Below are 24,225 nucleotides of genomic sequence, written 5' to 3' on the forward strand. Positions count from 1 at the left end.
TGTCTTGCATCGCGGTTAGAGTTGCACATAGTCCCTTAGCAGGCAGTGGTGGTGGTGAAGAGACTGCCACGTGCTGTTGATTTCTGATGGCTGCTTTACCACACACTGGCTAGTGTCTGTATGCCATCACCACAGTGCTTCAGCTTTCTGCTGGTTTATTCTACTATTTTCCAAATTCTTGCACATGTTTGGCTTTTATGACTCTTCTGCTTCTCCTTCCGTTCTGATGCTCTTGATGGTCTTTCCTTCAGTGGTTCAGTCTTCTCCCAGCTCTTTCAGCTTTTCTTCTTTGGTGTCTGTTGCTGGATGACATCACTCACATTATTTTAATTTTATGCGAGTTACTCATAAATTAATCTTGCCAATCTTAAATAATTTTCTCCACCAACATTTTCATCCTTTTTTTATTTCTTCTGTAACCTTATCTCAAAGGAAAGTATAATATGACTTGAGCTCTCTGGTGGATGAGCTCTGCCAGGTGAGTTCAGGGGCACATTGCTGTGGTTGCTGATAAGGTTACTTTTCTCCTCAAGTGAAACCTTTCTGTGCCAGCCTCAGTGGCAGTTACTGGCACCATGGCAAAGCAAAGAGGTGGGAAAATGTCTGTGTCTCACCTGATGGAGTTCAAGCTGAACTGCCAGAGAAGGTGGCTGGTGCTAATGATCCAAACTGTGCGCCGGGACAGCACAGTCATGGGCCATTTTGTTCCATTTTGCTGACTGTGCTGCCAGGGCAGTAATGTGCTCCACAGCAGGGTCGCCAGCCGCTGGGTTGGCAGTGTCGCACTCTTGTTGCAGCTGTTGGCTCTCGTAAAAGTTGGTTTGAGCTGCTGCAAAGTTTCTGTTGAGACTATTCAATATTTAAGCTTCCAATAATGGGTTTTTTTTCCCAATTACTATTAAAAAAGACGGTGCTTTTGTTTCTTCACCCATTCTGTTTCGCTTCTTTAACTTACCATTTTCTAAAATGCTTTTCTAGACTACTAAACGCAAAGTATCAATTAAAAATAAATCCTAGATGGAGATTTTTTTTAATAAAGAGAATTAGAAAACATAAGGAGCTGTGTTCATGAACCAGGCACTGCTGGTGTATTTTTACTCTTACAGATCTCAAAATATAAAGAGAAGCAAAAAATAATATGAAATTTGTCATCATTTTAGAAGAGCAAAAATGTAGTCAGTCTAGTTAAGAGATACACATTTTTCAAAGGGTAGAATTGTTTTCATTAATAACATTCTCAATTTAAATAAACATTTAAAATTTCAGAACAGTTTAAGAAAAAGTACTTGTAACATTTCCAATGTCAGATTTTCTTTGTGTAAGTTGATAGTGTAAAATTTCAATTTATAAACTGTGAAATGATCAGTGATAGTTTTAATATGAAAAATACAGCACTAGTTATTAGACATTTCAGAGGTCCAGTGAAAGTATTCATTTCCAGCTAGATCATGTCTAAGAATTTAGCTGAACATCAATATTTATATTTAGGTAGTGCAGGAGTTTGAATCATACCTTCTTTCAAGTTCTAAATATGGACCATGTTTACATTAGTGAATCATAAGCATAGAACTTAGAGCTGAAATAAAATCTTTTTCTCCAGAGGTGCTTAAATATACATGACCCAAATCTTGGATCCTATGTACATAGTTCCAAAGAGCTGTGTATTTGAAAACAAAACCAAAGCATTAAAAAAAAAAAAAAATTGGTATACACTTCTTGCAGTTTCCTAAGAGAGTTAAACAATTAATTAGTATAGTGGAAATGAATCAGTTCTTCAGTTCTTATGTACAAAAAGAGAACATTGCTACCTTTACATTGCCTTGTGCATTTACTGCCCAATTATTCAGGGTAAATCTTGTTCATCTTAGGATCCAAGTTTTATTTCTTGGCACTTGTTACTTGTTTATTTTTAAGTAAAATCCCATCCTTCTCTATACACATCTAGTCTGATACACAGTTTTTTAGACTATATTAATTGAATGGTACAACAATTCTGCTGAAGATCTATGAATCCAGTAGTTTCTTCATGTGTTCAAAACATATGGAAGTGCTCTCAAGGACAGACTGATCACTTCTGTTGAACGTGTTAAATGAAATCAAAATGGTGTTTTAAGTTTTGTTTGTAGATTAGTTATTGCCCGAAGTCTGTGCTGATGAATATTTCAGAGCAACTACAGTGGACAGAGTAGTGTATTAAAAGAAGCAACGATGGAAAACAAGAAGGAAAGAAATCTTAGCATGTTCACTGTACATCATAAACAAGTTTGTGATGACAGAAGCTCTTCTGAAAGCTTGACTGAGAAAAGGCACATAATTTCTGGCATTCCTGCTCTTATCTGAAATATGTATCTTTGCACTGAGATAAAGTAGTGCTGGAGTTTGAGGAAAAGATATATTGCTAATTGTAGTACATTGTGGTTTAATATGTTCTTTGGGAGAAGAAAGGAATGGGTTGATACGTTCCAGTTGTTGTGAAGTTGAAGCGAAGAAAAGCATCATAAATACCAGGCATTGATTGGTACTGGCTTGTAGCGCTTGGGATGCATCAGTGTTCCATATGTGGAGTCCAGGAGCCTGATCTGGCAGTCAGAGCAGGGAAGTGTCTTATTAACACTGGTGGCATCATTCAGTGTAGAAGTGGACAGAATCTGTTTTGCAAGTTTCATTGTCAAGACAAGGTTCTTTTGAACATGTTTTAAGTGTCTGCCTTTTACTCTTGAAAAGGTGCTTTATATTATTTTCATCTGTTTTCTCTATCTGCCTGATTGTTTTTAAACTGCAATATAGAACCTCATTAAATTGAACCAGTCCATGAATGTGCCCTAGCTTTATGTGGAAAAATGTAATTGCAGAAGACTAGTTTTAGAAGTCTTAACTGTAAGTAGCCTGAAGTAAAAGCAAACACTACTTTTGTTTTAGTGTATCTTTGATATTTCACATACATCTTTAGAGGACTGCATGTGATTACTTGGCTTTTACATATGTAATGCATCACAATAAACATTTCCAGGAGGATCCATAATTGCTAGCCTGAGGTTTATAGCTCAGATCTAAAGTAAAACTGATCTTTTGTTGGAGGAAGACGGTAATTTCTGATGGTAAGTAGTCTAAATTCTTAACTGTTATTGGGAAGAAACCCAGAAATAATTAGTGTGTTGAAGTGTTTTTATTAAATTGTACAATGTGCATAAAAATTAGTAAAACAATAGTAATTTATCACGAAGCAGGCACGATCTTCTTGTGTGTTTATTTTGTTGAAGCCCTAAGTTTAAATTTAGACTTCAGAACTTGAAGATTACCATATGCTGTTTGCCTTCAGCTTTTGACATGGTAGCTGTAGCATTGCCTGGAAATTGTTTTCTGTTGTTAAGAGTTACCTCCATTCAGAAAATAACCCCCTGGAATAGCATAATGGAAGTGTCACGCTTTTTAAAAACATTTGTGTTATCCTTGAGAACATAGAGTTTCTGGTCATTTGTGTACTCAGTCAAATACTGTCCAACTATTACTAAGTAGCAAGGAAACTGGCATCAGAGAAGTGTAGCCTTTTTCTGTCCTTTATTAAGAAAAGCTGTTAAATATTCACGTATTGAGAGGAAACTACTTGAAAACAGAAGCAACTGAAAGCAGTAGATAGAATTATATGTACGGCTGTTGCTGTTGTATGTGGTACATTGTACAGTTTTCACTGCAAAAGTTAAAACATTACTTCACCATTTTTCACCAGTTTACAAGGTATTACAAATAATGAAGATCTTTCAAAATAGAAAAGAACTTCACGAGTTCTGTATCTAGAAAGAACTGTGAATTTTGTGTTATCACTGAGATTTTTTTTAGCCTTGGGAGAATGAGCTTTCTAATTTCCTTTGCCTTTCAAGATTCTTTATTTCCTGAAAGTTCACAAATTATTTTATTTTTAAGATGGGACCTTTTGTCAATCTTTGTTAGGGTTTTCTTTGAAAAATCTATTTTTCAAGCAATGCATGAACTGGAGAAGCAACAGAGAAAGAAAGGAAGCAAGAAAGACATATAACAGGTGATTGATAAGCACCTGCCTAAACCAAATTGTTTTAGTAGTATGTTCCTCAATCTTAGTTAATTCTATAATAAATAAAAAATTCCTAAGATAATTTGAGGCTCACATGAAAGGAATCCAGTAACCAGGTAAGCTTTCAGAGCTCCTGTGAAAGGAATGGTTGGGTAACAGCTTCATGTCATACATCTTGTGCTTGGACAGAAGTCTTGGAAAGTGCTTATTTTGCTTATTTGTTTCATAGGACTGCCTACTGTATCAAATAAACATTTTACTTAGGGCAAGTATAATTATTTACTTACTTCTGGTGACTAAAGTTTTCTCCTGTTCATAGTTCTTGTAATTTCAAGCTAGCATGCAAAGCACGTGGTGGTTTTGTATGTATGAAGACAGTTCTCCATCTGCAATTTACTAGTAGCATACACTGTATATATGGAAACATATTCTTTATGGAGTTGTTTCATCAGTTTGAAATGAAGTACAATTGTTTACAAGAATTCTATTCAATCTACTTGCATCACTGTAGTAGAGTCAAGATATAAATAATATCCTCTGCTTTGCCTTCCCTAAACTTTTCAGATGCCAAATAATATACTGACTATTAATGTTTCCAGGCTTTGCTCTCTGTACATGATACTGTTGCTCAGAAGAACTACGATCCTGTCTTGCCCCCCATGCCTGATGATATTGATGAAGAAGAGGATTCAGTTAAAATAATTAGGCTCGTCAAAAACCGGGAACCGTTGGTAGGTAACTCTGTCTTTTGGTTTGGGGTTTTGTGTTTGCATGCAGGGTGGGGACTGCTCAGATTATGAACGTGGATGGGTGATATTAACTTGAAACATGGATAGACAGACATTACACATAGTTGTTTGTAACATTAATTAATACACTTGTGACTTCCATTCACAGTCATTGTTAGTAAAGCATATGAAATAAATAATAGGATTTTGATCATCATGGTGTTTAAGCATTATATATGTGGGCCAGTGTGAGCATTTGGATCAAATATGTATTTGTCTTTTATCTTGAATTCAAATCATGAGCTTACTTTAAAATGAGAGACAGAGAATGAATCCCCAAAGAAATCTTGACCTGTGTTGTGAACTGTGCCTGTTAGCATTCATGTAAAAAACCATGACCTTTCAGTACACTGAAAAGAAAGCATGAAAACATATTTTAAAATACTTGAATTGAAATCTGGGCAAATTTAAGATGTCTGTTGTTGTACTTTGCATTATGAATACTAGAAAGTTAATATCTTCATGGGGATATCTGGAAAAATGAAAGGACTAAACCTAGGTTGTATTACAAGAATATTAAAATGCTTTACTGATTTGGTTATTTTTATTTGCTGTAGAGTGGGAGTCATCTTGTATAAAATTTAACTATGTTCTTTTTCTCCTGCAAACCAGTAAGGGCTTTGTTTTATGTTATACTGAATATTTGTTTTAATGGACAGCAAGCCTGGAGAAATACCTGCAAACGTACTTTGAGAAGGTCATCATACTGTACTTGAGATGACAGTGGGAGAGTGCTGCTTCTATTAGACATACAAGGATAGCTTGTCCCACAGTAGATACCTTACTATCACTCTAATTCTTGATGGATTTCTGGCATCAATAAACAAGAAATGAGTTTTCTTATTGACTGACTGTAGGTACCCATGGGCATAATTACAAGTTTGACCATATGGAAAGTTCTTACTTTGTTTTAACATACTAAGTATTTTTTCCTCAAATATTTAAATCACAGCTTTAAGCTTTTTATATTTTTTTATCAAAGAAATTCCTTGAGAAAGAAAACAAGCTTGCTTTAGGATTTAATATCAGATTATTCATTCTGAAACGTATGTGGAGATTGGAACATACCGTATGAAATGAAGTCTAATTGAGCAGCTTCTTTTTAGTGTTAATTAAAACACCTTTTTTTAATTTGTCAGAAAAAGCTTAATAAAATCTTAACTTACATAGTTTCATGTTACAAACATGATTTGTTACTAAGACTTAGGAGTTAAATACCGTAAGTTAATAGTATCTCAAAATGGATTGGATAATAGTAACTTAAAACATAACTCAGATATTTTCTGAAACCTTCTAAGAAATCTATACATTGTATATTGGCTTTTGAGATTTTAAGCTCTCTTAAAGGGACAAAACCAGTTGCTTAAGCCAAAGGTTATCCTTGAGCTGTTTGTCAAATTCCACTCTTGCCTCCTCACTCCAGTGGGACACTGAGCTGTTCCAGATACCTGTGTGTCTATTTAAGCCCAGCCAGCAGCTCAGCCCCACACAGCCACTCACTCATTTTCCCCAGTGGGATGGGGGAGAGACTTGGAGGGATGAACATGAGAAAACTCGTGGGTTGAGATAGACAGTTCAATAGGTAAAGCAAAAGCTCCATGTGCAAGCAAAGCAAAATAAGGAATTCGTTCATCACTTCCCCTGGGCAGGCAGGTGTTCAGCCATCCCCAGAACAGCAGGGCTCTATCACGTGTAATTGTTTCTTGGGTAGACAAAAACCATCACTCCACACATCCCCCCCTTCCTTTTTCTTCCCCTGGTTTTATTGCAGAGCATGACAGCATGTGGTGTAGGATATCCCTCTGGTCAGGTGGGGTCAGCTGTCCAGTTGTGTCCTCTCCAGTTCCTTGTGCACCCCCAGCCTCCTCACTGGTGGGGTGAGGAGCAGAAAAGCCTTGACAGTGTGTATGCACTGCTCAGCAACAGTTAAATTATCCCTGTGTTATCAACACTGTTTTCATCACAAATCTAAAACCAAGCACCATAGGAGCTACCATGAAGGAAATTAACCCTATCCCAGCCAAAACCTGTAAAATCTCTTAAATCCACACTTGGCACAACTCTTGTGCTACAGAGGTAACAGAGAGGGGGTTTTAGATCTTTTACTAGACATGACAGCAGCCATGGAAAATATAAAACATATGAACAAACTAATTTCTGTAGTTCAAGACTGCTTTGTTTATTTACCAAAGTGAAAACAGCCTTACAATGGAATCTGTTGTAGACCTTTTATTAAGAGGAGGCAAAGGGTGGGAGCTAATTGCAGCATACAAGTACTTGAGAGTGGGGAGCTCACAAGGACAATAAATCCAAACTCCTCAGCAGTGAAAGATGCTAAAACATGGGGCAGTGGTCACAAGGTGCAGCCCTGGGAGGTTTAGACTAACAATTGACAGAAGTATTCCATTAGTTATGAAGTCCAGTACTGGAGCAGACTAACCACACATGTGGAATCTCCGGCATTTCTAAGGTTGTGCTTTATCTGTGTGGGAAAATTATTTGTGATCTTTCCAGATCCTGAGCCTATCTTGATGTTTTATTTTTGTTAGAGAAGAGCTTATGGTGAGTCCTGTTACTTGTTCTCCAGGAAGAGTTCAAAGAATATAGTGTCCTCCTCCTCTTCCATAATGCATGTTCAATCCATTTTAGCATTATTCATGTTCATGTCAAACATTAATTTCTTTGTGTCAGATTTACAGCGACTTACTGTGACACCATCACCACAATACCTAACAAACCTATTATTTGTGTCTTTGTCTTCTCTAGATTTTTTTCCCTTTAGGTGGGGGTGAGAAGAAACATGAATTGTAATTCAGATAAGGTCTTAACGAAATATAGCATGGCAGAATAACTAAAGACAGGCTTATACTATGTATATTAGCTCTACTGTGTTTATGCTTCCCAAAGTTATTTTACTAAAGGAAGCTAGACCATGATCTATGTTTACTAAACTAATTATAATTTCATTTACTATTTATTTGTATGTCTTTTCAATGGATTTTCCTTCAGAGCTTGCTCTGAAGTCTTGGATATTCTTAGTGGAGATCAAAGAGTCTCTACTTGTTCTGTTAATCGATTTGCTATTCTCCAGTCAAAAAGTCTGGCTTCCACTTGCAACATTGTATCAGGATCCTACTTCTGGAAGCAACTGAGCTTGGGATTGGAGGTACTACACAATATTTTTACTGGGATAGAGATTGTCTGGTTTCTTGACTTGAAGATACTGAGCTCTTTAGACTTTTCTTCCACTCCAGACACAGTCTCATATTCTATTTGTACCCAAGCAGTAGAGATTGTTTTCCTGCAAAGCCATGAACTTTACATCAGTTGCACACCCTGGACATTCTGAATTGCATTTCCTTTGGATGACTTTCAACAGTACTCACTGTGAAGCAATTAGGCACTCTCTTAACTTCTTTGGAATATACCTAGTGACCATTTTTATATAAAACTGCTCCACATTTCCTCTCGTGCTCCTGTTCATGCTTTTCTCTGAGTTAAGCACCTCACCAGTGTTCTAAGCAGGGGTTAATAATATATTAATGAAGCCTGAGCTCCCAGGAGTAATCATTTCAAAAGGGAGGGAAACACATGGTTTGTAGGAGGGCCTTCTGTTTGCCAGATTTCATCAATTCAGAAGTCAGTGCTGAACTTTCCCCCAGTTTTTTGAGAGAGGTGTTTTAAACTTTTTATTAATCCTTCCACAGTATTGGGTTTGGCAGTTTTTTAAGGCTCTGTTAGCAAATGCCATTCCAGCAGCATCTCCCTCAAGTGAGGTGAAATTGTGTTAGGATGTTTTATTTTAACAAAGAAATTTGGAACATCTCTGAACCTTACATAAAGAGAAGTAGAAACATCTCTTTTCAGAGAGAATCCAAAATTCACTTGTCTGTAATTGGGCTTTTTATCAGAGAGCTTGGAGAGCTTTTACTTATGCCTACCTCTCCAAGGCTTTTTCAGCCACAGCCCTGTTCCTAGTTAGCATTTCTGATATCCGGGATGAATAACCATACTACCAGGAGTTCAGTACCTGGCCTCCTACTACTTCCAGCTTCCAAATGTAATACTCCAGGTTTGTTACAATGCTTCTTCACATTAAGATGGTGGCTTCTTTGTCACAAAGATTCATTTCACATAAATCTGGCTATTTGAAAACTGACGTCTATGCCATGCCGTGTCTAGAGTCAAGAGAAAAATAGGCAGCTCCAGAGATTGGCCCATGCCATCTATTTAAGATTCCTGACTTAATGAAAGGACGATTCATTCTCCAGAGCTACGAAGTAGCCTGGACATGTAACTTGAACTATGTACCTTATTTCCATAGCTGAACTTCGTTGAAATTAATTTTGGTGATTTAAAGGAGTCATTTGTATGTTCTGTCCATGCAGATGCTACAGCTTTCACTTACCTCACACTCTTAGTCCCTGTAGCTCAGTTCACGTTAGTGGATGAACCTAGCTGGTTTTTTGGTGGGATTAATTTGGACGTAGGGCTAGCTTTAGTCTACATAGTCTACATAAAAGTGCATATCAACTTTTAAATAACTCCTCACTGTAAGGTAGGTAACTGATACTTGTATTTGCACTTTCAATAGAGAATGAATTAACATAAGGCTTATTGAAGTACTTATTTGCATTTATCATCTTTATGTGCTTTTGTTTAACAGAGGGGTATGCAAAAATATTACTGATGTTTCAAATTCTCTTATTAGTAATATATTTTACAGGCTAGTTTTTCTGTCTTTAAAAATAAAGACTTAAAATGTTTATATTCTGGAACCAGCAGATAAATGGATGAACTAATAAAGCTCACATCTGTGAAACCCTGAGCAATGCTTATCACTGAGTGGTACTACATTAAAAATGGAGGGGGGAAAAAAAGCAACTAAAAAACAGTGAAAGAGCCTTGCTGAAGGAGCTTGTATTATTTTTAGTGCTTTTGTATGGTATACCTTTAAGCATTTTCTCAGTCTGATCACCATATGGCTCCCAAACTCCTTATTTTTCCCTTTAAAAGTATTTTAAACTGAGCTATGCTATTACATCTGTATATGTCTCATTTAGGGTAACTTACACTTTTGGCTCACAACACCGAAAATATTTTCCAGGTTTCAAGGTCCAGTCTAACCTTCTTCCATTTTTAAAGCTCTAAATGAGGAGCTGCACTGCACATGTAACAAAGTACTGGAGCTGAACATCTTATAAGGAGAATTTCTTGCCAGATTATATATGCCTCACAGTTTAAGCAGGGCTGGCAGCAGGACAAGAGAAGCTGCTTTTTCAAAAAATCAGCTCCTCAGGTTTTCAAAAAGAAATCCACTTGTGTTTGATGATTTAAGAGTTCTAAATTGGGAATAAAATAGAATTTATAGAACCCTCTTTTTAATTTGTGTACTAAAGGTACAAATACATAAACTCAAATAGTGTTTTTCATGGACCTGCCCATTTACTTTGGGTCTGCCACAGAGGAGCTCCTGACAGTGAGCAAACTTGGGTTAAATAATTTTCCTGTCATTTTGAACTTTTGTCCTTTGTTTGAAAATTTCAATTTACCTGTTATCTTCATGGGGCCATCTTTCAGATCAGTTAATCTGTGCTAGGAGAATTAATTTTGTGCCAGTAGTGATAATCACATACAGCATGAAGTGACTCTTCCACTTGGACAAGAGCCTTATTGTTACTTCCAGATGCTGTTTGGGTCAATAGTGTGGTCTTTGATTGCACACAGGTTTTTTTCTAGGATCTGTCTAAAAAGCCTGGCAAAGTGAAGTACCACTTTCCAGATATCAGCGTGGGGCTGGGATAGTGGGTGATCACAGGGGAGGGCTGTCAGTCATTGCTTGCCATTTGCATTTGGTGGCATTTCATTGTGTTGACTTCTAGGTAAAAAGCATAAAGCGTTTCTGATGAAGGCTCTTTCCTTGATTAATTAGGAGAGCCTGTTCTCTATGGACAGTGTAGTGGAAATGTCCTGTATTTATGCCTCTAGCATCCTAATCTTGCTTTTTTTTCTTTTTGATGGATATATTCAGAAAAAAGAAACAAACAAACAAAAAAAACCAAAACAAACAAACAAACAAAAAAAATCCTTTTTACTTTAAAACAGGTAAAACATTCCAGGTATTAATAATAAACTTTAAATTAGTAGCTGTTGCTGCAAGGTCAGAACTTAATATTGAGATATAAGCTAGGGGGCTTAAGGCTGTTTAATAGATTCCTAATGATATGCAATTCTTTTTGCACAGAAGTCAAGTAATGAGTTCTTAAAGTGAGATTAGCTGCAGCTAAATCTATATTTTTGAAACTCTCAGACTAATTTGAAACTGTTATGAAAACAAGTGCATGCTGATGTAATTACATAATAAACAATACATAAGAATAAGGCTGGCAAATTGCAGAATTACTTTGCTTATAGATAGAATTTCAGACTAATAAATTTAGGTTGTAAAATGAAATGCACAAACATAGCACATCAGTTTTGCTGTGGAGTGCTGGCTGCTGTTGAAGTTTCAGTCAAAGTGAATGGTGACTGTTTTTAATTTTTTTCTATTTGCTGTAAATGCAACTTGCATGCAAAAAATGTAAATCAATCTCCCATTTTTTGTCTTCATGACTTGTGCTGTATTTCAATCTTAGAGGTAAAGGGAAACAAGTTTATTTACAGTTAGTGAAATTGCTAACTGTAGAAAAACCTCAGCTCCGTTATTTGTATAATTTTCAGCTTTATGTTCATGAAACACTTAAAAATTGAAGTAGTGATAAATATGATGTTCATGTTTATTCTAAACACATATAGGAAGGTAGCTATAAAAGCCATTAAATTACTCAAGGAACTTCCTTAAAAAGTATTTCTGTACCTTACTCCAAGCACAACACTTCTCTGATGGAAGGAAATTTTAACCAGTGATGGCAGAGTGCACGTAGCACTCAGAGGGGAAGTAGTACTGTTCATTCACTAATTGCAAATATGGAAATTTTCGGAAAGTTGACTTGCCTGACAGAGTCCTTAATATCTCTGTTGATTAACAAAGTTAGAGCTATTGCAGGTAACTAATTAGATTAATATGGGAAAGTAATCGTGCAGTTAAAAACCTGATGGACAAGGCATGCTGGTTTTTTCTGTTGTTTTTTGAAAATACTGAATCAAGTAACCTTTTTGGAGGTGATTATGCAGTATGACTTACCTAGTTAAAATTCCCCTGTGTTGTTCTGTGAATTCTGTCTCCCAGAACAGGGCCAGCATTTCCTCCCTCACTCTCCCAGTTCTGCCTGAAAGGACTGGCACTGCAGCTGAGGCAGCAGCTCCATGCCTCTGTGTCCCTTCTCACTTGGCACTGCTGCTACCTGCTGCTTCCCAATCACCTTGTGCCCCTTTCCAGTGCACCCTCACAGTTCTTGTTACAAAGGCATTTTTCTCATCTAGACAGCTGTGCATTGGAAGTTTAATGACACAATGTCATCTTACCTCAGTGCCCTGCGCTGTCTATGCATAATGTATGAAAACAGCCATGACTAACTCAGGAAATGTTCCCTTCTTCTGTATTTCTGTCCTGTGAGTATTCCATGTGAGCCCCAACACTCAAGGACATTTCTCAAATTTGTATTTGTTTATTGATAACACTGTAAAGCAAAAGGATGATCAGTGGGTGCACAGCCAGTTCTGAGCATGAAGTGTAACAATTATGAACAGTGATATACCTTCTGTACCTGTAGTATGTTGTATGGCCTATTTTCATGTGGGAACAACAATTTATCAGTTTGCAGCAGTAGTTTAGTTAAATTTTAGCAGCAGACTCATATAAGGTATGCTGCAGTTACCATTAAATTGAAAAGCAAACTTTTTCCATCATTGTCCTTTTTTCTTTAAACCTGTGTACTCACAGAATGCATGAGTTACTTCTGATTGAAAAAGAAGACAAATTTTAAGAGGACAGAAATAGAGCAACATATTTTGTATATTCTTTTCATAAGCAAGTATCATTTCTGGCTTAATCACGTATTAATACAATGTCAGCTTTTTGCCATTTTACATAGCAAATGTTTTTTAGTGTAGTGTATTAAAATTATGCTGAGATTAACCAAATAACTTTCTTTTTTCTTTTTTTTTTTTACTGAAGGGAGCTACTATTAAAAAGGATGAACATACTGGTGCAATTGTGGTGGCCAGGATAATGCGTGGAGGAGCTGCTGATAGAAGTGGTAAGGTGTTGCTGGTTTGACACTAGCCATTCAAGTTCTAGAACTCAGAACAAGATGAGATCAAATGGCATATTTTGTAGAAATTAAATACATCACAAGCAGAAGTATTTGGGCTCTGGACAGTTCTCCAAAGTGATAATTCAATACTGCTGTATTGAATTAAGTATGCTGATTTTTTTCCCTAATTCAGTTGCAGCAAGGTATCTTTGAGTTAGTGGATACAGAGGGATTTTTATATATATATTGTGGTTTGTTTCCAATTGATGACATCCACTTATAAATCATAGAATATGCTGAGTTGGAAGGGACCCAGTAGGATCATCAAGTCCTACTCCTGTCCCTGTGCCAGACACCCCAAGAATCACACACCATGATGGGATATGCCAACTTGCTGATGGAGGAACTCGTGGTGCTGACATTATTTTATATTAGAACATCCATTTGGAGTTTCAGCTGGTAGTTTTCAAAATAACAGCACATCCTTGACCACCATAGTTCAGTTTGGGATGCTCAGTGTCTACAAAAACTTAATCAAGAAGTCCTGAATCATACACTAAGATGTCTTTTTCTCTGAAGAAAATCTAGGACAGCTGTGTTTCACTCTTAGATGCAGTCATGGAGTAAATCTAGATACACATACATCGATAGATAGATAGATAGATAGATAGATAGATAGATAGATTAGCAAGCATTTGTGCCACAAATTAGCACTCCCAGCCTAAGTGATCTTTGCACTACTTGCAGCTGTCTAGCATTAAGAAAGTAGTATGAGTAGAAAAAGAATTGGCACAGATATTTTTCAAACATCTGCATGAAAATCTGGAGAAGTTGTAGAGAAGGTGGTACTAATTTTAGGAGGAAGACAGGGAGATGAGTTAACCAACCACCTTATCAAATTTGTCTGAGAGGACAGTAGCTGTTACGTTCACCATATATTCCTGGTTTTAAGTTAGAGCTTAAAGTGTATGAAAGTTGGAGCTTAAAGTGTATGAACAAGGGAGAAACAAGCTGAATGGTAATGGCAGTTTATGTGTAATACATAGCTACAGCTTCACAACTTCTCTTTTTCTTCTGTAGGGCTTATTCATGTTGGTGATGAACTGAGGGAAGTCAATGGGATTCCTGTAGATGATAAAAAGCCTGAAGAAATAATACACATTTTGGTAATTACCAAGCATTTTAAAATTAATTTAGAAGAGTCAAGAAAAAGTAATTAGATTTATGATTTCTACTGTATTTCTTAGAAAAAAAATATATTCTACTATGTCTTTTCTTCCAGTGCCACGATTTACAAACCTGTCATTTCTCTTTGAGTGATTTTCCATGCATTACATATATATGCAATTATAGATTACTTTTAAAGAGTTAAAGACAGTAATATTGCCATAAATATATTGCAGAATGTTGCAGACTTCAGTTTATAATCTACAGATTTAAGGCCCACCATGATCTGTTGAGTTTAAACTATTTTAAATGTATTCATTAATAGCTCATTAATAACTCATTGTCACTCCATGTGACAATTAATTAATAATACAAGTACTAGATAGACTGGTATATGAAGATTTTATATGACATTGATTTACAGTATATAGCCATAGACATTATTCTGTCTGTGCTCTTCTAAACTGAAGTCTCTAAAACCAGCCTGATTTCTCATTATTGAAACACTTGGAAATTAGCTAATTTAGACTTTTTCAGAAATATTTAATATTTTTACATCAAAGAAATTGATGAGGTTCATGACAGCTCTGTTATTCTTGCTGTAGGCATTTCTATATACATAAATACCTTGCTGTCCTTCTGAATTGAGTAGCTGTCTCACAGTTTTAGTTCAGTAACCGAGATGATTCATTTCAAGTGCTAGCCTGCTGATATTCATTCTTGCTTTATGGTTTCACGTTCCCTACAGAACCATAGCTTCCTTCAAAAATTAATATTTTAAAATGTCTAGAAACAAAATACCACTGGAAAGGTGTGAACAATTTCCCCATTTACCTTTTTGAGGTACAGTATAAACATCAAAAGCTAGTTAGAGCTTGTTTCTAAAGTAACAAAACTATGGATTCCAGCCCTACGGCGGGTGAAATAAGACCTTGGCTGCTGCCTGTCAAACAGTGAGCCTTGGATTGCAGACATGCCAGCAGAAGAATGTCTCACTTGGTAGTGGACAGGCCTGTTTCCATTTTGCTTAAATCGTTGGCTGTCTGTAGCACTCTGCTCGTTTTATGAAACTTGTCGGCTGCATGCAATAGTAGCAGAGCCTCCAACTGATTAGCACTTCCTTCAATAGCAAAATGTCACTGAGGCAGTGGGAATATATTGTGGTTAATAAGTAAAATGCAGCCAGACACACTTTAAGTGGGATATAGGGAAAGATGAATGGATGAGGTGGTTGATGATGGCTAACTTGTTTAAGATTTATAGTGGAGGGCTTTTTTTCCATTTAGTACATGTAGTCTATTCAAATATGTTTTTCTTTTCTAGTTTCTCAAAGTTGCCAAGAGAATAAATCCCCCCCAATAGCTCTATATGATAAATATGGCACAAGCCTGTTTGAATTTTTCTGTAATTTTTTTTTTTTTTGAAAAATGAAATATTAGTTCGATTTTTCCAGGGATGTCCAAACTGTGCCAGGAGTCCAGCAGTTGCTTCTAATATGCATATATTTTAGCTGTAGCATTTTCTTCTGCCTTCAGTACAGAAGTGGGACCTCTGAACCATGCAGGTCCCAGTTTTTAACAGTCCATCTGCCCCACCAGAGAAGAAAATAAATCCAAGCATTTCAAGTGGGTATTTTAATTTTTGTAGTACAAAGTTTGGTTAGGTGAAGGTGTCAAACTCCAGAGATCATGCTTGGGAGAGGATAGACTCATTATATATTTTTTAATTCATTTGAATTTTTTCATCTTCTAAGATTTCTTTGAAATGTATAGCTTAATTCTCAGTGCATTTTCTTTTCAAATGTTCACCAGGCTCAGTCTCAAGGAGCCATTACATTTAAAATTATACCCAGTGTGAAGGAAGAAATTCCAATGAAGGAAGGCAAGGTAAGCAAGACTATTTCAGAAGCCGTCACAGTAACTGTTATGCTGAGGATGATATGTATTTTTTGCTTGGATGACAGAACCAAGATTGTGATTTATGCCTGTGTACTCAATTTTTGCAACATGCCAATTTATAGTACACTGTACACTTCAATACACAGGTGCTGAATTTATGATTGGGTGTAACATGGTTTTTAAGCCTGAACTCTCAGCTGTGTACTTGACAGGTAGTCTTACACCTTTTGCAAGGACCTGGCTTGGTTCCAAGTACTCCTGCCATTGTTCACTAGGTAGAAGACACTCAATAGCATCTTGGTTCAACAGAATCTTCTCTGTTCCTCATATGGGCACACTATGTACCTGCAAAGTCCTGCTTGCCCTGAGTCACAGAGCCTTTAAATCCATTGAGGCTACAGTTGCAGAAGCAATGAGTTGAACATTCCCATATGAACTTCCAGTGCTAGACATCAATAAGGATGTTTTGCAGCAGTAAATGTTTACATTATTTAGTTCAGTGGTTTTGAACTGTAGAAACAGAAAAAGGATGTAACTTTGGATTGCATTTAATATTTTGATTCTAAAGATAAAACACTCTTTGTTTCAGATGTTTATCAGAGCCTTATTTGACTATGATCCTAATGATGATAAAGCAATTCCTTGTAAAGAAGCTGGACTTGCTTTCAGAAAAGGAGATATCCTTCAGATCATGAGCCAGGATGATGCAACCTGGTGGCAAGCCAAACATGAAGGTGATGCCAATCCCAGAGCAGGCTTGATCCCTTCAAAGCATTTCCAGGAGAGGTGAGCTACTGAGAAGCATAATTTCATTATTTTTTGAAGTAAGAGAATAATAGTCTTATTGCTGAGTTGTTAAGTTAGCGTAGTTGGCATGTGTAATGCTCGTAGATTACATGGGTACAATAAATGTGCATTTGCAGCAGGACAAGTGAACTTGGAAACATGTTGCTGAAATACTCTGGATTTCCTTATTTCTCTGGCTGGAATTGATAATGACAAAAACTGATAGGATAACGCTGATCCAGATTGAAAGAAAAAACATATGGAAAATAGCACATCAGTATCTGCATCCACACTGATGTACTATGCAGGAATAAGAACTGCAGCAGGTTTTGGAGAGCTTACAAAAATTTCAGGCAAGATTTAATTTTTTTAGATTGTGAATGGATTGCATTGTTTTAAGTTAATTTCTTATAAAATCTTCTGGGTATTTTGCAATAGTCTCATGATACTAAGTGTTGCAAATTTGCAGTGAAAACTGAGGAGTTTGTGTCTTTTCCCCACCACCTCCCATTTTATAGGAGATTTGCACTAAGAAGACCAGAAGTGCAGGTTCAGCCACTGAAAATTTCCAACAGAAAATCATGTAAGTCTGTTAACCTGGAATAGAAATAATACTCCATATCTCTAACCTTATAAAATAGCAGTTTCTTTCAACTATAGGACGCATTTCTCCTGGGCACTACAGCTTCTTGATCCCATTTTATCAATAGGAAAATAAATATAAATAATGTCATTAAAAGCTTTAAAAGTAGCTAGAAACTTTCCCAGCCCTCTGACTTTGTTTTTGAAGTATTGAACCCAATTAATATTTTGATATGTAGTATTTCAAAGGTTGAAGAATATTCTTATATTTCAAAGGTTGAAGAATATTCTTTTCCTGTTGAAAAAGTACAGAATTGGCTGAACAGTTTATATAATTTGGACTGCACCAACACAGTGAAATTTATATTGAGAGTAAGATAAAAGGTCTGATAGTCTCCCCTTCTCTTGCCCATATAGTTGGTAATTTTTTGTGTCCCATGAAGCAGTAGAATTTTTTAAAAGTCAGAACATTTGTTTTGCTGATACACATTCACAGAATCATTTCTTAATGTTTGTTAAACAAACTCATCCTTAATAGTCTCTGTTTTTAAATACAGTAGTTGCACAATTTAAGAAAAACAACCTCTAAGAAAGCTCATATATTGAAACAAATATTTTCTCTTCACTGGAATTTACATCGACATCTGGGTTAAGTATTATTGCATATTTTACTTGACCTGTTATTTTTTTCAGTTGTGCAGACTCATAACAAAGTCAGCAATGTAAGAAACTATCACACTTCAGTAGGATCTAAATCTTAAATACAAACATGATTGTGAGTTCAACTAGAAGTATTCAGAAAGCGGTCTAACATTTCCAATCACCTTTCATTATCTAACAATGAAAGAAAAAGTATGGGTACTATGGCAAACAGTGGATGCTGGCACACTAAGTGCCAAACTAAATGCTTTTAACTTTAAAACTCCTCACCAAGGTTTCTGTTGCAATTTTCCTAACTTCTTGCTATGGTTGTTGTGTTCTGAAGCTTGACAGTAACTGTTATTTTTCTAATAATCTGCGTTTTCTATCTTTCATTCCATTTCACTCTTTGGTTGTGTGCCCTAATGCTATTGTTAACTCCAAAGCCCTTGATTAGCTTTGTAATTACAGTAACAGACATTACAATTGCACTATAGCTTTTCTGTTTACATAGATCTTAGAAACAAGAGGAGCTCCTCCAGCTTGAAGTAAATCTGTTGTTTTTCTAGGTTCTAGGTCAAGTTGCTCTGCCCCAGTTTTGGAAAAGTGTCTGATCCCAGGGTATAGCTATTTCTCTCTGCCCACTGTTCTTGACTCTGGATAATACACTCAACAAGAGCCTTCAATTAAGGTGGCACTGGTGCTTTTGAAGAGGTAAATCAGCTGCTGCAGCAACACTGCATGAATCCTTTTGTAATGGACTGCATCTTTCTAGTGACCTTCAAGTGAAAGGTTTTACAAGATGCATCTCATCCTTCCAAATAGGTAGCCTGAACTTGATTGGGAATTGCCAAAATTACAGCCTAAAGAAGACCCAGAGTACAATGTCTACTGTTGTCTCTGCTTTTTCCACTGACTCCCTTAACTAGCTTAAACAGGGAGAAGAGTTCCTCTCTTCTTCCCCTTTCTTTTAAAACATGACAGAGCATGAGGGCCAAGCAGTATGCCTATTACTGTTCTCTTGTGGAATTTCTTTGAACAAGGCAAATTCCAGGTAAATACCATCTAGAAGGCAATGGTGCCTTTTGGAGGAGGAAAGACTGCAGAATAATGTAGGTTTATCATTCTCTCTCTTCCTTTTTTCTTAAGACAGTCTGCTGCTGTATCTGCCAGATTTTCATGGGAACAGGGGAAATGCTGTTCTGAGTAGAGATTTATCCCTTCATTCAAAGACTAAACATGTTTTTAGTGCTGGGAGGGAATTCAGATCCTTCATAGAGAAGACATCTTAAAGACCAGAATTCAGCTGTAGAAAAACTGTTGTGACTAGGATGTTGCTCAAGTTGCTCTCAGGAAAACCTTCCACTTGCTTGGATTTTCAAGAAGATTCTTCTGGGAAGCTCTGCACCTCTGTGATCTTTCTAAAGTTAATCAGTTTTTTTGTTTTACCAAGCATAGCAGTGAAGTTGTGAGATATGGAGGCCATGTCTGTATTTGTGCACGGCAACCATCTTGCCAAAATTGGGACATGCTGGAAAATTATGCATTGCTCAGCTGAACAACCAGCATTCTGACAGTACCAGAAACATTGTAAGGAAGGTGACATAGAGAACAGGAAATGGGAAAGAACTGCTGGGTTCAGTTTTATTTTTTTTTAGCCCATGTGTGAAGGTGGGAAATTGATAATGCTTGACTTCTTCAGACTTCTTTTTAATCCTTCATCTTAATATAGGGTTTTCCAGTGTTTGGAAGGGTAATTATGTGGGAAAACATGTTCTGCAGATCATCCTGAACTTGCTGTATATTGAGAAGCTGCTTGCTATTGCAGTGGATTCCATCCAGTCATGTGACCTGAATTTCCTTAGCAGTTTGGAGAAAAAGGGCACTTTGCCAGTTGCTATTCTTATGGCTTTCAAAAAAGATGAAAACCTAATGACTTCAGGAGAACTGCTGAGAGATGTCCCTTTCCTGACAGGACTGGGAGTTGCACTAGGAAGCTTTCTTGACACCTGGTATGTAGCTGTGGATGTTGGTCTGCTCTGTTCAGTCAACTCACTCCACAAATCCCATGTTTTGCAATGAGGAAAAAACCTTGATACATACCTTTGTTTTTAATAGGGAGAATCAAGGAAAAATATTCTGTTTTCTTGAATACCCAAAAAATGTGAGTCAGCTCTGGTTTCTTAGGTGGGCTTTCAGGGTGGCAGTGTCCTTCTACTTGAAAATTAATCTAAAAATCAGTTAAAATCATATAATATGCAAGAAGTATCCTATAACTTTTTTTTCCTTTTCTTCTCAAGCCAATTCTGGAACTGGAAAGGATTGTTATATATGCCTATACAAAGAGCTCTCTGAAGCAGTCAAGAACTGTTTATGCTTTGATAATTAAATATGTTTGAAAACCTGAAAGGAGATAGATTGGATGACTCTTGGGAAGCATTCTTTCTGTTTCCTATTTTGAATTTTTCACTCTTTTCAGCATAGCAATGCATGTAGTTTGCTAATCTTTACACATATTTGTGTATTATACGCTTGGAAGCAAAATAAAAGTGGGCCTTTTAGGTGATGATCGTATGCATACCCATATTGAGGAAAGAGTAAAAAATACTTTCTACAAAACCTTTTCTGCAAGAATTATTTGCACCGAAATAAATCCAGTCTAGTTCTAAGTTACTAAAAGGATCAGTATTTAATGGAAATGCCAATTCTTATTTTCACTTTAATAGCCAAGTGAACTGTTCCATCATGTCTATGTGTAAATACACATGCCTATCCAGCATTTAGCCCTTTTCTTGAAAGATAAAACATAATAATTCTCACATGGTACCTGTTAAAGTGAAAAACATTTTACATGTCGTGTGTGCACTGGAGGAGGGGGCAGAACAATGTACGCTCCATATTGAAAGGTAAGTGAAATCATACATTTCCATAGATGGAGAAGATGCAGAGTTTGATGGTACCTGGGACTGAAGTTGAAGGAAACTGGCAATGTAGGTGGAACCTGCACTGACAAGAGGAAGATGTAGAAAAAGTAGGAATAAAAAATAAAGGGAAAAGAGAGGAAGTGAAATTTCGTATTGAGGATGAAGAAAAGGAGAAGGAATTGCAACAAGGGCAATGGAAGAACAGATGGACAAAATCTGCCCCTTAGCCCCATTAAGCAAAACCCCACAGAGGATGGGCTTTGATATTATTAGATTAATGCAATTAACAGTATTATGCAGAAGTGTTGCTATAGTCATTGCTATTTGTGCAGTGGTTCAACTGCTTGCTGATTCTGTTTAAATAAAATACTAATATATGTATTTTGTAAAAGTCTTTGAAACAGTGAATGCAAAATTACTGACAAGAACTCTGACCTGATTTTTTTTGCTATTGTTGGTAGAAAACCTTAGTAAGTTCAACAGTAATATCTGACACGTGAGATAAGTGGCTGTTAGATGTTCAGACCTGCTGATAAGATTGATATGTTAATTCCCAGGCTCAGGGTTAGTGCAGAAGTGATGGAGGAATAACGAACCACTGAAGCATATTCAGCATTTTTTCAGTACTTAACAGCAATGACTTTTCAGCAAAAAGTGGTTTTGTACATTAATACTGTGGGGAAAAGATAGTGGGGAAAAAATGTAGGAACAGGCAGCATAGGAAAAAAAATAGGAAAATGGAATGAAAGTACAGGAACAGAGTTGCATGAGATTGTGTGCATAGGACTAACCCTGCATGTGCTGGAATGGTGAACATGCCATATACCTGAGTGGGTGTGAGGGAACTCTCTGGGATGCAGAGGGAGGTACTGTTGGTGTGTCTGCCTGTGTGCAACTGGCTTTCATGTGTCTGAGCTTGTGAGCCACTGCTGAATGCCAGCTCCACAGAAACCTGCTCACCTGGTATTCCTCAATAATACTTAACAGCATTCCCGGCTTTAGGAGGTCACCTTAGCTTGGACAGCTTTGTCAGCCAGAGATGGTTCTGTGAATTCTCCTGTTGCTGCATGCCAGCTAAATTGGAGTGACATGAGACTTTGTATGAGGAAGAATTATTTTTTAAATAGCTCCCAGTCTGTTAACTTCAATACAAAGACTGCTCATGCTCTGACTGTAATAGATATTGCCAACAGGTTTGGTCATTCTTGCATGTGTAGACTACGTTAATTTGTAGGCAAAAGTGATAAACTGTTTTTTTAAGGAACAAAAAATCTTTTCATAACAACCAAACAACTTACTATTCTGCAGTTGTTATAAACTGCAATTATCAGCCAAATTATATTCCTTCAGCATAATTTTGCTTTCACAGTGGTTACTCTGTTTATTCTTATGTTATGTATGTGTTGTCGCTGGTATGAAAATTGCTGGTAACTTTATATTTTATACTAGCGTAGCCTGTAAGCTCTGTTAACTCGTGCACTGCATTCATATGTGTACATGTACATCCATACCCTGTGTACAGTTTAATATATGTTTGTAGCATATATGACAGAGTTGTTCAGAGATGTCTTTTACATGAAAATACATTTGTTCTGTGTATTTAATGCTAAATGTGAATACTTACTGTGATAAAGTCATCACCATATAGTTTTTCTAAGGCTTAAAACCCATTTTACTTTCAATTTTGATTTACCATATATGACTGGCATTGTATGAGCAAGAGGAAAGACTTAACTGTAGCCAAATGGTGTTCATTCAAACAAGATGTAACCCAGTTTACCCATAGTTGAGTGTCTTTTGAATTGAAGATTGTGTTCTGCCAACAAAACAATTTTAACAGGCTAAAAGAATAAATGTTTTGTACAACTTGTGTTTGAAGACCAAACATTTAGGATAAATGTATATTAGGATTCTTTTGCTTGTTATAATTGCTGCACAATCTTAACTCTGCCTTTCTTTTCAGTATTTTTCTGTGTTCATATTTGAAACTTGATTGCCCACCTGCAGATAGTTACGAGTATATAAAAAAAATAAACCAGACCTATAAATTAGCACATTAGCATTTTTGTTCAGAAGTCTCCTGTCCTTACAAATCTTAACTTCCTACTACCACAGAGAAATTAAGGAAACCGGAAGCTGGATGTCATTTGAGTCCAGGTCACATGAGACAGAACTGGAAATGGATCTGTCCTTCACTGCAAGACCATCCTTCTTCATTTTCCAAATTATCTTCATAGAGATACTGTTACCTGATGGTTTTATGAGAGAATTAAATTAGATCATCTTAAATTTCCTATTGCATGAACTTATATGTATCATTCAATCTACAAAACTCCATAGGATAAAAACCTGCAAAACAGTAAAAATGTTGATTGCTATGTGGGACTGTTCATCACTAAAAAATCAAGACTGCTTAATAAGGTAGAGCATTGTCCTAAAGTAAAGTATAGTTTAAGGAATAATGCAACTTTTTTGTGATAAGAAACTAGAACAGAGCTGCTGGGTCTAATTTTAGATTGAGAAACATCTAAGTAAAATTGCTTGGTGGAAATATTTTTGAAAGAAAATCAACAAAAGCTAAAATTCTTAATCTGGTGCTGGACTGTTCCAAAGAGTTGAGAATGCTCTTGGAAGTGGCCCTGGTTTTGAGCTTCCTAAGTAGTATAATTTAGGTGAGGCCTCCAAAACCAAATCTTGATTACATTTCAGTTAAAATACATACAAAAACACAGTGTATGCGATACTGGTTTTCATTGTTATAGTTTAGCATTATTGGCTACGCTGAAATCTTTCTAAAATGAATAAAACCACCTACTTCTTAAGCTTCCATTGCACTTGTGTTTCCTATTTCTTTTTTCCCATTTGTCTTGTTACAGCTTTGTTGTTGTTTCATAAACCTGTTTCATTACTATTTTCTTTGGAACTTCCTCTCCCTTCTTACCACAATATATTTCATTGATTGTATTTCTTGTTTTCTCTGTGTTTTATTTGCTCGATGTTACCTTATGGTTTGGGTTTGGTTTTTTTTTCATTTTGTCGTTGCTTTTGTTTTCCTACTTCCCATCAGATTTCCTCCTCTTCAGTCCTTGACCTCTTTTAGTCTTTAATTTTTCCCTTCTAGATGAAGATCTCTATTTCCTTTCTCAGCCCACTTCAACTTAGTGAAACTGTATTGAAAACCTGTGTAGTTTTTCATGT

General features: G+C 36.4%; 1 protein-coding gene across 1 annotated transcript in view; it reads left to right on the top strand.

Annotated features, from left to right (window-relative positions):
* Positions 1 to 24,225, top strand: part of MPP7 (MAGUK p55 scaffold protein 7) — a 158,799-nt gene that overhangs the window by 108,010 nt on the left and 26,564 nt on the right. The window contains exons 7-12 of the mRNA XM_082295756.1: positions 4,648 to 4,779; positions 12,953 to 13,034; positions 14,112 to 14,197; positions 16,010 to 16,084; positions 16,686 to 16,882; positions 17,401 to 17,465. Coding sequence (XP_082151882.1) covers positions 4,648 to 4,779; positions 12,953 to 13,034; positions 14,112 to 14,197; positions 16,010 to 16,084; positions 16,686 to 16,882; positions 17,401 to 17,465 — 637 coding nt within the window. The remainder of the gene's footprint in view (positions 1 to 4,647; positions 4,780 to 12,952; positions 13,035 to 14,111; positions 14,198 to 16,009; positions 16,085 to 16,685; positions 16,883 to 17,400; positions 17,466 to 24,225) is intronic.

Source organism: Coloeus monedula, assembly GCF_965178545.1.
Source record: "Coloeus monedula genome assembly, chromosome: 1".
NCBI classification, from domain to species: domain Eukaryota; kingdom Metazoa; phylum Chordata; class Aves; order Passeriformes; family Corvidae; genus Coloeus; species Coloeus monedula.